Source organism: Gallinula chloropus (genome assembly GCF_964237585.1).
Source record: "Gallinula chloropus genome assembly, chromosome: 1".
In the NCBI taxonomy this organism is placed as follows: Eukaryota; Metazoa; Chordata; class Aves; order Gruiformes; family Rallidae; genus Gallinula; species Gallinula chloropus.
The window spans coordinates 22,719,506-22,734,007 of NC_140085.1; the positions used below are offsets into that span (position 1 = coordinate 22,719,506).

The following is a 14,502-nucleotide window of genomic DNA, read 5'->3' on the forward strand; positions in this document are numbered from 1 at the left end:
TTGCTTTAAACTCTGTTTATCATATGTATCTTTGCTAAATACTGCGAATAAAAACAAATCAGGTCAGGAACTTGACAGGGACTGTGAGGAAATAAGGAGGGGTAAAAAAACAAACCAAAACAAAACACCAATGATTTTTTTTCAGGTAGAATTCATTTGCTAAGCAAAAACTGCTTTTGATGAATTACAATGTACAGTCCACTCTCTAGACTGCTTATTATTTTGTCAGTCCACGAACACAAACTGTACCCTTAAAACCCTTGAAGCTTTTTTCAGTCTCATCAGTACTGGATGCAAAAGAAACAAAAATCAAACCCAAACTCTAAAACTATTACAAAAGATTAAACACACATGAAAGCTCATTTAAAATAGCCTGTCATACATCCCATCATTTTCTTTCCAGTCCTCACAACTGTTTCTATAGTGAATTCTGCAGATCAAAATACTGCAGCTATAAATGACTAGGAGATCTAACATTCAAATTCAGGTGCTAAAATGCAGCTGCTTAAGCCCATATTCCTTTGAACCAAAGCTACTGTTTCAGTTGGACAATTTCTTCCAGAAGTCCTTAGAGCTGAAAAAGTCTGCAAGCTATTTGAGATCAGCCTGTTGCAAATGCCAGAGCACGCTTTGGGAACAGTCCTGGAGCGGAGGGGGCTCCTGGAAGACTGAGGGTGCTGGTTACATCCCTAAAAAGGCATCCCCCGACCAGCCAGTTCACAGGGGGATATTGGCGTCTGCTCAGGAGGGAGCTCCTCTTCCACTGTCCAAGCAAGACAGGGATAGGTGTATGGGACAGTACTTAATAGAATAAGAATGGTAAGTATGGGGGAAGGGAGCAAGGAAGAAAAACCCTAACGATTGCAGTGTCTGAGGCAAGGGGGGTAGTGGTGGCGTATTTAGTTTTAAAACCTATTGAAACTAATTTTCATTGTTCTACTATGATAAATCAATAACACCCTTCTACCCCTCCCCCTAAGGCAGCACTCACTTGGTGAAACTGAAAAAACCTCCAACCCCAACCCACTGTCTCTTACGCACACAGCTTTTTTAACCTAAAATTGTATACCTAAATACTTTATTAATTATAGATGTGTTATGGCAAATCATTTTGCCTGGTTCACATTCACTTCTAAGAAAGCATTAAGTTGCATCTGGACTTCACGGCACCTGTAAGCCAAAAATTAAATCTTAGCTAACTTAAAATTACTTTAGGCTCTGAAAACCTTTTATATGCCAAGCTGGTTCCCATAGCAGACAGCCACTGTGTTGTTTGTTTTGTGTGAAAGTGAATGATAAAAGATCCATGAAATCGACACAGAAAGGCAGAACAGCAGAAAGAACTGAGGGCTCTCCATCATAGCGGCTTCTACCCTCCGCTGACTTGTATAACAATGGGACCTACACACCCAACTGCAGATCTAACACAGCTGTGCATTTCATTAGATGAAGAGCACTAGTGACACAAGTAAATAATTAACTTATTCTGGTCCGCTGACTGTGGTTATGAGACCAGTCATAGCTGACAGATTTTAATACAAGTTAACACAAAGACAGCATAATGAGCTTAGAAGTTAAAAACAAAATATTTAGACAGAATCCAGCAATGTGAAGCTCACTAGGCCATTTATAAAGTTTCTATTTTACAGAAGAGGGGGGGGAAGTAAAAAGAGAAAGCTATAAAACCTCAATTCTAAGCTTCTGTATTTTAAGAAGCCACTGAGTTTACAACAGTTCTGTAGCATGTCCATGAGTATTTAGAGAACAGGACAGAGAGAAGTTTCTTCCTCCCCTGTTTTACAGAAGTTCATTCTTTCTCATAAAAAAACTTGTTTAAAAACTGAAAGATATCTTTCCTATATACAGTTCTATTTCTAAAAGCAAGTAACTGCAATTCATTTAAAAATGCAAACTTGACTTCCTTTTGCAGTCACTTGCCTTTAGAAGCTCTTCAGAGACTAATGCTTGTGCTGCAAGCTCCTGAATTTAGTTCTATCTTTCAGCCCCGATTGCTGAGCTGGGGTTTGCAGCAAGGCAGCAAAAGGCAACTCCAGCAGTGCTGCACTGCCAAGCAGCTGCAAAAAAGTGATCAAGTGAATTAATCCAGAGAAGTGTAATTATCACTTACAACTGGTTAATAAAACAGTAAAGGAGCAAAAGGGCTGGATTTAAGACAGCCTAAATTCCAAATGTTCCCCTGTTGAAGTATAAATTGCATCTCATAGCTGAGCTGCTCAACTACTCCCCATTCAATATTCATAAATAGGGGACAGTCAAACTAGCAGGTAACTTTTCTTTATAGCTCTTGCAGCAGGTTATTAAGATTTCCTAATTGTTATTGATTTAGATATCACATGAAATTTGTTCCCCAGTATCCACGCAGGACATACAAAATAATTTCTCTTCCCCTCACAATTTTTATATGCTGCATCTGAAATTCAGCAATACAATTTCAGACTAAATGCTACGCTGTGATGTGCCTGAATCTGCTCTCACATATACACTCTGGAGTTCTCATTTAGGTACAGAATCAAACATTAACCACAAGAAAAGGCTGTAATTATTTTTCCAGATAAAACAAACAAACAAACAAAAACTCTATGCTTTTTTTTAATGTCTGGACTAAGAAGAGGGTTGTCTGTCTGAACAAGAAAGCACTCAGCAGCTTGCTACATCTCATTTCTTTTCAATTGAAAACCAATTTGCAAACTAGAAAAAAACTTTATCAAGTTCATTACATCATCTTAGACGAAAAGTTAGTGGAAACGCTTAACATTTTTTCTAAGATGTCCCTCTCAAAAAAAGAGAGCAAGTGGATTAATAGGCACAGCAGTTTACTGCAAGGATAACAATTCAAATTACCATAAACTCAAATCAGATATCTACAGTGGTTTAACATGCAAGTATAAACTAGCCATAGGCAGTGTTTTCTAATGCTATTGTATGCCAGCCAATAAATGACAGCCCTCTGACTATGCATGATGGCCCCATCCTCACAGCACTATCTGCATCAATCCCGACGGCATCTCAACACCCTCGTACTTCCACAAGGCCCTGACAGAACACACAGATCCCTCACCCCTGCACTTCTGTCCTTAAAGAGCTTCTTTTTCTAATCAGGAGGAATTCCAGAATTGGTATCCGTTATGTGGTGGCTTTTACAGTTTGCTGACAAACACCAACCTACACAGACTTGTAAAACAGCAGACAGGGGAAAGGGGGGCAGCGTGGAGGGGGCAGGGACAAAACACAACGGTATGGGAAAGTTTTTCACCGGCTCCGATAAGATGCCTTCTATACACACACATGCCAAATGAAAAAAAAAATAATCAAATAAGTCAAAACAACCTAATACAGAAAACTAATTACTACCAGCAGGAGGGACATTAGAGAGCAAAGGAGACGAAGTGAATAGAAGTAGCAGCAATACCAGTTTCTATCAGCAAGATAAAAAGAAGCGCATTACTAAATGTGCTTGTTTACTTATTCTAATGATACGGTGGTGAAAGAGCTAAAACTAAGTGAAAGGCATCTATTTTAGATTTACTACATTTGCCAGAATTTGAAAATACTCCTGAGAAATAAGCCTGTAATTAAGAGAAGCTGTAGCTATACACAGAGCTGTATATTGTGGACAAGTGACAAAGAAAACTGCAAAAATTAGTAAGGTTAAACAAAAATGTACATCTGCTTCAGAACTCTCTAATTACATACTGTGTTGGCTAACTAAGCATAAAACAAGTCCAGAAGAAAAAAAGTGCTGCATCACATAAGCTTTGTTCAATATTGAACCATTCACTGATCTATCATATCACTTGCTACATCCTATTTGACATAAGAGGTAAAGAACAGAATTAAAATTAACAGATAAATAATGCATAAGTAAACTTGATTAGTTTTCTTATTAAAAACATCACTCTAAATGAGAGGAGGTGCTAGAAGACAATACAGTTTGTACACTGCTTTCCCATGAGCTGCTGAATGGTCTGATGTGATAAATTTGCATAGTCTGAAGCACACAAAGAGCTGATTAATTGAAACCCTTACAATGCTTCTGGAAGCAGCTATTGTAAAACAATAACCATAGGAACTTTACAAAATACACATGGCTGAATGAGTCAAGAGCTTAATAAAATGTGTGTTCAGGATACACTATTTGGAAACAGAATTAGAGATTTTTATTCTGTGCCATAAAATGCTAAATCACCCTAATTTCAGAGGTTCAGTTGAGGATTTTCTGAAAAGGTCAGAAGGTTACCTGTTTGCTGCTTGAGATAAAAAATGCTCTACTTTTCTTCTTAAGACAGCAAGCTAAGCAGCAGTTTTGTAAAAAAAAAGAAAAAGTGGTATGAGAAGTTTTAATGGCATTCTGACACGTCATTTTCTCATACTCAACTTCCAAAGATAAAAACAATGTAAGAAATAGCTGCTTTTCCTGACACCTAATGACTACTAATCATCCCACATTCCTGCAGTCGATAACAAATTCTTCTTAATACCACTTCAACCACTTAATTGCTATAACCCCACTGATGTTTTATTAGAGATAAAGTACTAACTCTGACTTGTAACATGGGGGAATATGACCCAAGCAGCTATTTAAAATGTCTTACTTTTCATGTTCTGCTTATATGCGTCCTGTACAAGTGCCCAGGAAAATGAGAAAGATAGGTTGTTCTCCACTGTGAAGTTAGGCAAGCAGAAGACAGGTGCTCAAACTAGTAAAAATTTTAAAAAGTAAGTAGGGCCAGACTTTGGTAGATGAGTGGTATTGTCATGAAGTTTATGTAGTTGACAATGCTGTGAAGGGATTTTGTTTTGACACTGAAGAACATGGTTCATTTAGGAAAACAAAGACCATCTTTCATGAATTTAAACTCGCTTCCTTGTCTTTAGAGTTGTTTAAGTGCAGATACTTCAGAAAGGTTTAATCCTTTATCTTAGATCTTCAGCTATTAAAAAGCTTCTGTTTGCCAGTTCAAACAATCTCTTGCTTAAATACAGTTTTTCCACTCCTCAGGAATACTGTTCAGTATTGCTGCTTAGTTCTGTGATCTACAGGACCTTTGTTGGAGGTGTTAATCCTTTTTCACATGAGAGACTGAGAAATGTTCTTTCAGAGAAGTGATATATTGCTTTTTTTCACATCAAAGGAGCCCAACTTTTTCCTCATTGTGACTTGTAGCAAAGCAAGAGGAAATCTGGAAATATAATAATTTAGTTTGTATGGAACTCAGATGAAGCTTCTTTAGTTTAACAATCCTTTAGCCTTCTGTGCTTTGAAAAGAGACTTTGCTTGAAGAATGCAAGATTAAAAAAAAAAACCCACCAAAATAATTAACCAAAAAAGTTTCTTTGTCCTTATGGAAAAATATAATACAAGGCAATATAGTTAAAACAAAGTCCTACAGCTCAAGAATAGGCCTTCCTGGTAGGTATAAGTTTTTATGGGAGACATTAGAGGCTTAAAGTCTTACTTACAGACTAAAGTGACAGTCCTAGTCCCAGAGATCATCATTTGAAGATGACTATCGAGACAGAGCAAAGTATTTGCTGACGCATTTCCCAGCACAATTCGATGGCCTGATTCAGGTTTTTTTTCCTCCTCATCCACTTCTTTGTTGACAGGTGTTGAAGGAAAGGCTAACTTTAACAGGCAGCTTGGAAGAAGTGTGCTTAAAGTGTACATGGACTTGAATGAAAGGAGAGTGTGGTGGACAGGCCAAAAGTGGTGACCCTTGCCAATACCATGTTGACATGCGAGAGGACACAAAGCAGGTTGCAAATACAGAGGCAGAGATCTGTATTACTACAGAGGCCTACAAAATCTACCTACATATTTAACAAAAGGCTCTTCTGTAACAAAAGGTTTGTGGATTTAACCTGCCATATCCCAGGCACTTTCCAGTTCTGTTACTCTGCTTCTTTCTGTCCCAGTGACAAACACATTTGGAATACAAAACAATTTGGAACACAGGAAAAAGCCTGTGAAAAACCTGAGAAATGTGGTTTTTGCAATCTCTTATTTTTCACATGTTTTATTATTTTAGAACTTCTACTACAATTCCATTAAATCAAATCTCATCTGCATGCCTTCCTTCTAGAAAACAGATACTTCCCAGGAAAGATTGACAATAGAAAAAGGAGAGAAACATGCTTTGCCTCCTTCTCACTGAATCAATGTACTTGTTAGTTTAAGCTCATCACAGGTTTAAATGGCCCTGTGATGGACTTAAAGCTAACATTCACAAATTAAACTTGAAGTGGCAATCGCCTGCATTCAGATGAAGATGAGAGAAGAAATCCAGGGCTAATTATAAATTCTCTAAATGGAAAATGTTAAACTGTTAGTATTATGGTTTCTTTTCCACAATTCTCCGTATTCTCAGTCTGCTATGACTGATTTCAGAGATAGATGATACCAGCTGTGTTTTTCAACAGCTATCAAAGGAAAGGTTCCCTTTCCATCCATTGTCTCCAGTTCTATCACTGCCTGCAATCTAAGATTAATATCAGTATCTGGTTCTTCACTGTATCCTAGTAGCATGTAATAATTTAAAATATGATCACTGTCCCCAATCACAAAAGATAACTACAGATTCATGTACTGTACAGCAAACAATCACATGCCTGAAACTCTAACACAACTGCTGCAATGCTGCCCACTTGTATCTCCAAAACCAAGCTGAAAGGGACATTTGCTATTCTGAGTAATTTATATTTTTGATGACTTATTGCTCTATGTCCAAAGCACAGATACATGGGGGATCAGTCTAACCTGATGAAATGTCAGGCATAATTTTGCGCACCCTCAAAGTTCCCAAAAGCATTTCGGATGTTGTTTTTCATTACCATGAAACTTCCACTGGTATTTTACTTTGGAAAAAGTATTGCTAACTTTCTATGGCTTTCGGGACATTAAGAAAAATACCACCAGTCTCCAATACAGAGCATATTAGTTGTTTCTGCATTTGACCATGAATATCAGGGTTTCCTGAGCAGCACAAGTACTCATGAGATGTCTGTCCTTCAAGACCTCCAAAATGAGCTTGCTCTAGACCGTGAGATGCCTTATATGCCTATGGAAGGCTCTGCACCCTAAAGCTAGAATGCTGCCTGCCTAAATCCTCTTTAACTATTTCTACAGGTGTGCCTCAATAGCCCAAGCTAGGAGAAAAAGCTTACCTGCTTAAATCTTTCATGCAAATGTCTGTAAATATTTATCACAATTAACTGAGCAGCTTCTTTAATGTGACTTGTAGGCTCTTTTTTTTTTATTCTAGTAGGAAAATTTGTCTTGCACAGTACTGATCGCATTCTTACATAATAACGTGCATAAAAAATGCCATATGCCACTTATAGGGAGAAAGGACTAATTAGTCTAATTAGACAAAGGTCAAAATATATGAAGAAGTGGGCTTTGCTCTAAAAGCGGCCATAGGCCTAGTTCTGCACATCTTCACTGTGTACGAGATTAAACAAGTATTTGAAAGAGACTACACAACATCTTCCTGGAGAACTTTCCTGGAGAGAAGGAAGGAAAGGGGCTGTTGAAGTCACCTCTAGCTGTTTGCTTCTGCAGCTAATGATCTTCCCTCTCACTGAAACTATCCTATATGGCTGTAGTGCAAGAATTAGACTGGATTTTAAAAGGAAATTCAAGAATGTACTGATGCTTCTTTACTTTTTTTAAGTCTTCAATAGGTACCGGTTTCCAAATCACTTGGACTCAGTGAGAATCGCTTCCTATTTTTAGATCAGAAGCCAGCTTGAAAATATCACCTGGAAAAATGTTTCAGTGCTTATCAGAAAAGTTTCTATTTCTTAACAACAGAAGAAACAATGGAAGGAATTCTTCAGAACACAGAGTTTCGAGATTCAGTTTGATGGGTCTACTGAAAGAAAGATACTGCAGAAGTAAGGGTGATCTTGGAGAGAGCTGAGCCTGTGCTGACCGCACTCCATAGAAAACACACGAAGAACTTGAGGCAACGTCTGTTAAAAGCTGACATTATGATCAACTAGTGCTCTTCGTGCCCATTTCACCTCTTTTCATTTGCTCCAGGTAGATATCCCAATGACCAAACCTGGAGATTGCAGAAATGAAGATTACTCTGGTTAATTACTGATGGCTAATCCCATCTCATGACATGGATGCAGTCTTTCATTTTAGTTACACCTGGTCACCTCACTGCCAGTGATGCTAATGTACTTCCATAGCCCCAGAAAGTCATAAATGACCTCAAGTTCGACTTAAGGCCACACATGTGAATAAAGAAGTAAATGGTGGCATGAAGCAAAGAACAACTTCTAACTTGTCCAACTATAAGCAACCACTCTTCATACCTCTTCTAATCATGCAGGCACTGAATATGCTGGAGATGATTCTTTTTAAATTCCAGTTAAGAAAGCTCTAGAGCTGGATACTGCCTGTGTACTGCTGACATCTGTTGCCACTCTGAGAAGAGTTTTATCTCTTTTCACTGGTTCAGAACTACACATGGATGTTGTGCAAGTACCAGCTCTCTGCTGACTGACTCCAGGGCGTATTTGTCAGAGTTCTCTGGTTCTGCTCCAAGAATACAAGGTCAAACCACACATGATTTTGGGAATAGAGTGGGACCTTGTCACAGATTGCTGAAAGGGATGCTTTCCAGGAGCTCCTCCTTACAAAAACCACTCTCTCTTCCATGTGTCTTCTAACAAAGAGAACACTGCTCGTGAAAGGCCAGTTTGTTTGCAAGACAATGTCCCTTAGCTAATATCCTAATTTGATGCATTACTGCGAAGTTCAGTGACTACAACTAGTTTACAGGATTAATACTTCAAATTGAAACAGTGTCCTCTGTAATTTCCTCAGTTCCTTCCCTCCCCCACCCCCTAACTAGCAGATACTTGTATTACCACATGTAAGAGGCTGGTGTGCTTATACTTGATCCTCTGGTTCCAGTTCCTCAGAAATCACAGAATCACAGACTGGGTTGGGTTGGAAGGGACCTCAAGGATCACCTAGTTCCAACCCCCTGCCATGGGCAGGGACACCCTCCACTAGCCCAGGTTGCCCAGAGTCTCATCCAACCTCGCTCAAAGCAAGGAAGTAAGAATTCTTGTGTGTTTCAGTTGTTAAGACAGTGTAACATATGCCCAGTAACAGGAGTGTATGTGCTGCAATGGAAAGGATTTAGTAGTATCAACCTCCTTGCCTCCCCAGTGCATCCGACAAGAGACCAAACAAAGTTCCCAAACCAAAAATAAGACATAAAAACACAGCAAGATGCAACATTCAGGTTTAGCACAGCACACACACAGTAAGGCAGAGGGTGATGCTGAAAGTACTAAAAATCTTGATTTTCCAAGTGTACAGATTGATGAAAACATGTCAAAGCTGCCCCACACTGGGACCAACAGGATTCAAAACACTTTTAAGGCAGTTACAGCCAGGCTGTTTTCAGTCACTTCTTTTTTAACATCCCTCCTACAACTCACAGCCCTGTGTGATTCACAAAGGATGTTCTGAGTCACTTTTTTTATTTTCTTCCTTTAAGGTCAAAGGGAGCTCACTGCTTTGTTCAACAGATATGAACACAGGATCCTGATAGTCACCTTGCTTGAAACATTAACAATAGAGAGCTACATGCCATGAAGCAGCTTCCTAGTAGGAAGGATTTTCAGCTCTCAGTTTGAAGATCCAGAGCTGCCCCAGATCATGTCCCAGATATATTTTTGAAAAAATTTTCTCCTTTCCAATCTCTGCTGGTGCACTCCTAGTTGCAGTCCTGCTGTTTCTCCCTTTTACACCATGGCTCTGAGCTACCTATCTGCAGTCTTGTCTTTAGAGCACTATGTCTGTGATATGTTGTACACATCCCATTCCACATCTGTTTTTCTGTCCATTCAGAACAAGAACTCTTTCCTCCAACCTCTCTCCCGATAACCCACTGACAAACCTAATACCAAAAAGCAAATTCACATTACAAAACCAAACAAACTCAAACCCCTGTCCTTGGTTAAAACGGGCAATTATTGTATTGTCCAGATTTGTAAGTCAGCACAGAGGTATGTTTGCCCATTCATCTCCGGAGTCCAGAAACATCACTGCTAAATTAGGCGAACTTAACAAAAAAAAAAAAAAAAGGACATGGTCTTCTGCTGTTGCATTCATAAATGATCTGAACCAATCAATGGAAACATACATCATGTTATTATGATGTGTTGTCGTGGTTTCACCCCGGGACCAAAACCAGGACATACATACATACAGATATACACGATACTATGTATATAAATGACACACCCAACATGCATTTATTTTTATTAAATATGTCGCTTACCTTTCTGCCCATGACGACTGCTAAATTTATCTCCAATTTCTGGACGCCTAGTTTGCCTCAGCAACATTTTGATCAAGAAAGCATCCTCTGCATTTGATGAAATCATTACTTTTTCAATATAAGAATCAGTTGCACCCTTGTAGCTAGTACGAGAAGAGAAAACATGAGTTTTACATCTGCAAACCTAACATAAGTTACAAACAAGTGCTGGGAAGCTTAAGGCTAAACTGCAGTCTTCTTGGAACTTACACGTGGGAGGCCACTAGCTAATTTGATCACACAAAGGCTGAGAGCTGGGGCTGTTCAGCCTGGAGAAGACTGAGATGGGATCTCATCAACACTTCTAAATATCTAAAGGGAGAATCTATATAAAGTTTGGGCGTACAGTATGTTTCTGGAAAAGGTTTAAGAGATGCAGTAGAAACAAAGGGAGAATTAAGCTGAACTTGTAGAGAACAAGGTATATTTTTCTGTCACCTAGGCTGCTCTTGACAGAAAAAAGCTTCCTAGTGTACTCCAAATGAACTTATAGTTGAAGAGAGCACAAGGAATAAACAAAGATAATTTAAGAACGAAGTTAAGGCATAATATCCTGACTGAAATTTTGCATTAGATGCAGGTGTGGAAGTGAACCAAAGGCAGAACCTCATATGAGGATGAACTCTTGAGTCTGAGATGCAGATATTTTGGAATGGGAGGGGGAAATAAAACAAAAAAAGTAAACATGACAGAACAGGAAGAAAAAGGAGATTATTCTGGTATCATGTCATCTGTTTTTCTATATATTGCAGAATGAAGGTAGAGAAGATACTGATACTTTATTTAGGAGATTACTTTGTATCCTTGTGCAGGTAGCTGAGATGTCAAACTATGACACCTAAACTCATCCACATCTTCACCTGGCAACTGTACTTCTTTCCTCTTGGTAATTACACTGTACCCTCACTTCTTTATTAACATCTCATAGAGGTAAACTTAGATCTTTCTCTTGGTTATGAAACACACAGAAGTGCAGCAAAGTTAATGCTGCCTTTCTGATCTGGGCACCAATTGCTTGCCTTGCTCTCAGGCTAATTTACCAAATCATCAGGGCTATTCCTGACAAAAAACCCCCAGTGAAAACCCCTAGTTTGTTTCTTTATTTTTACATTTAATGCATAATTTTAATCTCACTGCTCAGAAGACCTCTCCTGTTCTTTAAGGACAGGATGGGAAAAACCCCTCATTGACCATCCTTTACTTGTGCCTTGGTAAAGAACATCTCATTGGAGTGGCCAGAATGAGCTGACTGGCAGTCCGTGAGATAGACAGGCCTCTATCTCTTGGCCTCTTGATTGGCAAAGTGAAGGCTGAGCATGAATCATCACTGGCCATTTTCTGTGGGAGTCCATATGAAGGAGATGTGCCGGCTCACTAAGTATGTGTATATTCTCTGTCCTCAAGCTCATCCTGCTTTTCTCGTGTTTCTCCATCGCTACATCCATGAGTGACTTCTCTCGTCCCTACCAGAGTCTTAGCTCTCTTCTCCATACCTGCTCAGTGATTCCTCTCTATGCATGCATTTTCTGGAGGGTTACTCCCTCTTTTTGCAGCTCCAGCCCTTCAGGTGCCAGAATCAACTTATTACTGATTAAGCAGCTAGGTACTTCTGAAAATCACCGAGGCTCTGAAAAACCAAAACCTAGAGAACTAGGTCTGATTTGAAGATGGATTTTTACTCCTTTGACTTTTCTAGAAGTGAACATTTTCTCAGCTACCTTTCCTCCATGTACAGTCCCCAAATAATGACACAACATACGTTACTGGCACGTCTTTGTACTGTGGCTGCTGAGGCACACTGCTTCCTTCCAGAGACGTCTGGGTCACAGTTGGCATAGATTTGTTCACAAGGACTTGCTTATTCTCTACTTTTTCACCTTCAAAGAACAAGAAAAAAACCAACATGGAAACATATGGGTAAGCTGGAAGACAGACTGGGAGGAACATGCCCAGGAAACAGGCCATGTTACTTTATTAAATATTGGATGGTAAGGGAATCATTAAACGAGATTTGTTTTGTAAACCAAACCAGAATAGCTTGCGTGCTGGGCACACTTTGTGAATAGCTATTCAAAATACCCTGGGTCTAAAGAATACACAAAAGGATCTAAAGTCATCTGCTGTAAGGAAGGAGAAAATTAACAAGCAACACTGTAACTGACAAATTTTAGAGAGTCACACTTAAATTAGGGACATCACATCATTTCCACAATGAGTTGTGCAAGCCTCTCCTTGCAATTACTGTTTCCTATTGTTTCTGGTCTCATATATCTGTTGTTCCATGCCCTCCCCACCCTCCCCTTTCCCTTATCCTACCCTTCATATAGAAAACCAGATCAGTAACGTGCCCAAGGACACCAATGCACATCAGGTACCTCCCACCTCCTCCACAAAACTACACTGAACTTCAGCCTATGTCTGTTTTCTGTCCAAAGGAGCTCTTTCAAAGAGTTTTTTACCTACATGCTGAGAGAACAGCCTCAGTCTGGAGTCCACCCCAGTCCCATCTATCCTAATACTTCAGAAGATTCTTGTCTTTTTTTTTTAATTAACTTTGAGAGCTGCATTGTGATGTGCTAAACAGCAAAAGTGACCCAATTGTGTTGCTATAACAGAATTTAGTGCTTTTTACAGCACTTTTCTTACTAGATCTTGGCAGATCTATTAAGCTGTTTCCTAATTGAAGTATGACAGTGTGGGAGGATTCTTTCTCAAATTTATTTCCACTGGAAAGTTATGCACCTATCCTCATAACTAAATGTCTTTATCTTCTTCTCTCTCTCCAAACATATTTCTGAAGTGTTAAAAACACAAGGTTTTACTTCCTCAAGAATTGCATTAACTGACAGCATGCTGGGAGGTTTCAAGATACGAAATCAAAAGGATTTCTAAGGAACCTATCTGTAAAAAACAACAGAACAGAGGAGAGACAAACAGCAAAAAACTACAGTATTAAAAATTTGCCAGTTTGGAGATGCAAGAAGAATACAAGTTCTGATGTTTCAATGGATTCACACCATTTAAAGACCTCCTATTTACTAAATATAAAACTCCATTTTCTTGTGCACAAAACCCTCCTCAATGACTGGTATCGCGCTGCTTTCAGAAGCTAATATTTTTAAATTTTCCATTATAATACCTTCATACAATCATAGAATGGAATCATAGAATGGTCTGGGTTGGAAGGGACCCCAAGGATCATAGAGCTCCAACCCCCCTGCCACAGGCAGGGACACCAACCTCCAGGCCTGGATCTACACTAGGCTGCCCAGGGCCCCATCCAACCTGGCCTTGAACACCTCCAGGGACGGGGAATCCACTACCTCTCTGGGCAGCTTGTTCCAGCACCTCACCACTCTTTCTGTAAAAAACTTCCCCCTAATATCTAATCTAAACCTTCCCTCCTTTAGCTTTAGTCCATTCCCCCTTGTCCTGACATTATCTGCTCTTTTAAAAAGTTGAATCCCCTCCTGCTTATAAGCTCCCTTCATGAAAAAAAATAAATTACACAAAATAGAAACCAAGGTGCACAAGAAATATTAACAGAACATTAATTTCTACCTCAGATTATGAACATGCCATGACTGAGCATGTAGCCCGACTTACCTGGAGAGCAGATACCATCAGCATCTAAAATTTCATGGCGCCAGATTGGTTTGCGGGTAGCTGCATCCAGCATCGGACCCATCACTTTATCAAATGTCTGGTTTGTGTAGCGCTTCAGTGTACACTTGGCATTCTTATACACAAGACACCTTCCAAAACCTAAAATGTAACACAAGCTCATCTGCCTAGGAGTTCAAATATTCTTTGTAGCACATTATCAGAGTAAAGCAAGAATGCTGAACCACCTGCTGAGCTAGACTATAAAATATTTTGTGATTATTCACTCCCTTGAATGTGCCTAACATTGTACATGGGTACCTTGTAGCTCACAATTTAAAAATCAGATCATGTGTGCTACTTTTTTTAGACATTGGCCTATGGCCCAGTTCTAAAGTCGTCCTAATCCCCTTCTATACTTCTGTACACACATGCGCATCATTTCTCTTACCTTTGGTGGTCCACAGGGAAATATAACACAGGAGAAGAGACTAACAGGATGAGAACAGCACCTCTTCCTTTCAGGAGT

General features: G+C 39.3%; 1 protein-coding gene across 1 annotated transcript in view; it reads right to left on the minus strand.

Moving 5' to 3' along the window:
* POLR3B (RNA polymerase III subunit B) overlaps positions 1-14,502 on the minus strand; it is a gene marked incomplete at its 5' end in the record, with an annotated part of 76,569 nt that overhangs the window by 12,105 nt on the left and 49,962 nt on the right. Inside the window, 3 exons of the mRNA XM_084261208.1 lie at positions 10,332-10,474; positions 12,130-12,247; positions 13,977-14,135. Coding sequence (XP_084117334.1) covers positions 10,332-10,474; positions 12,130-12,247; positions 13,977-14,135 — 420 coding nt within the window. The remainder of the gene's footprint in view (positions 1-10,331; positions 10,475-12,129; positions 12,248-13,976; positions 14,136-14,502) is intronic.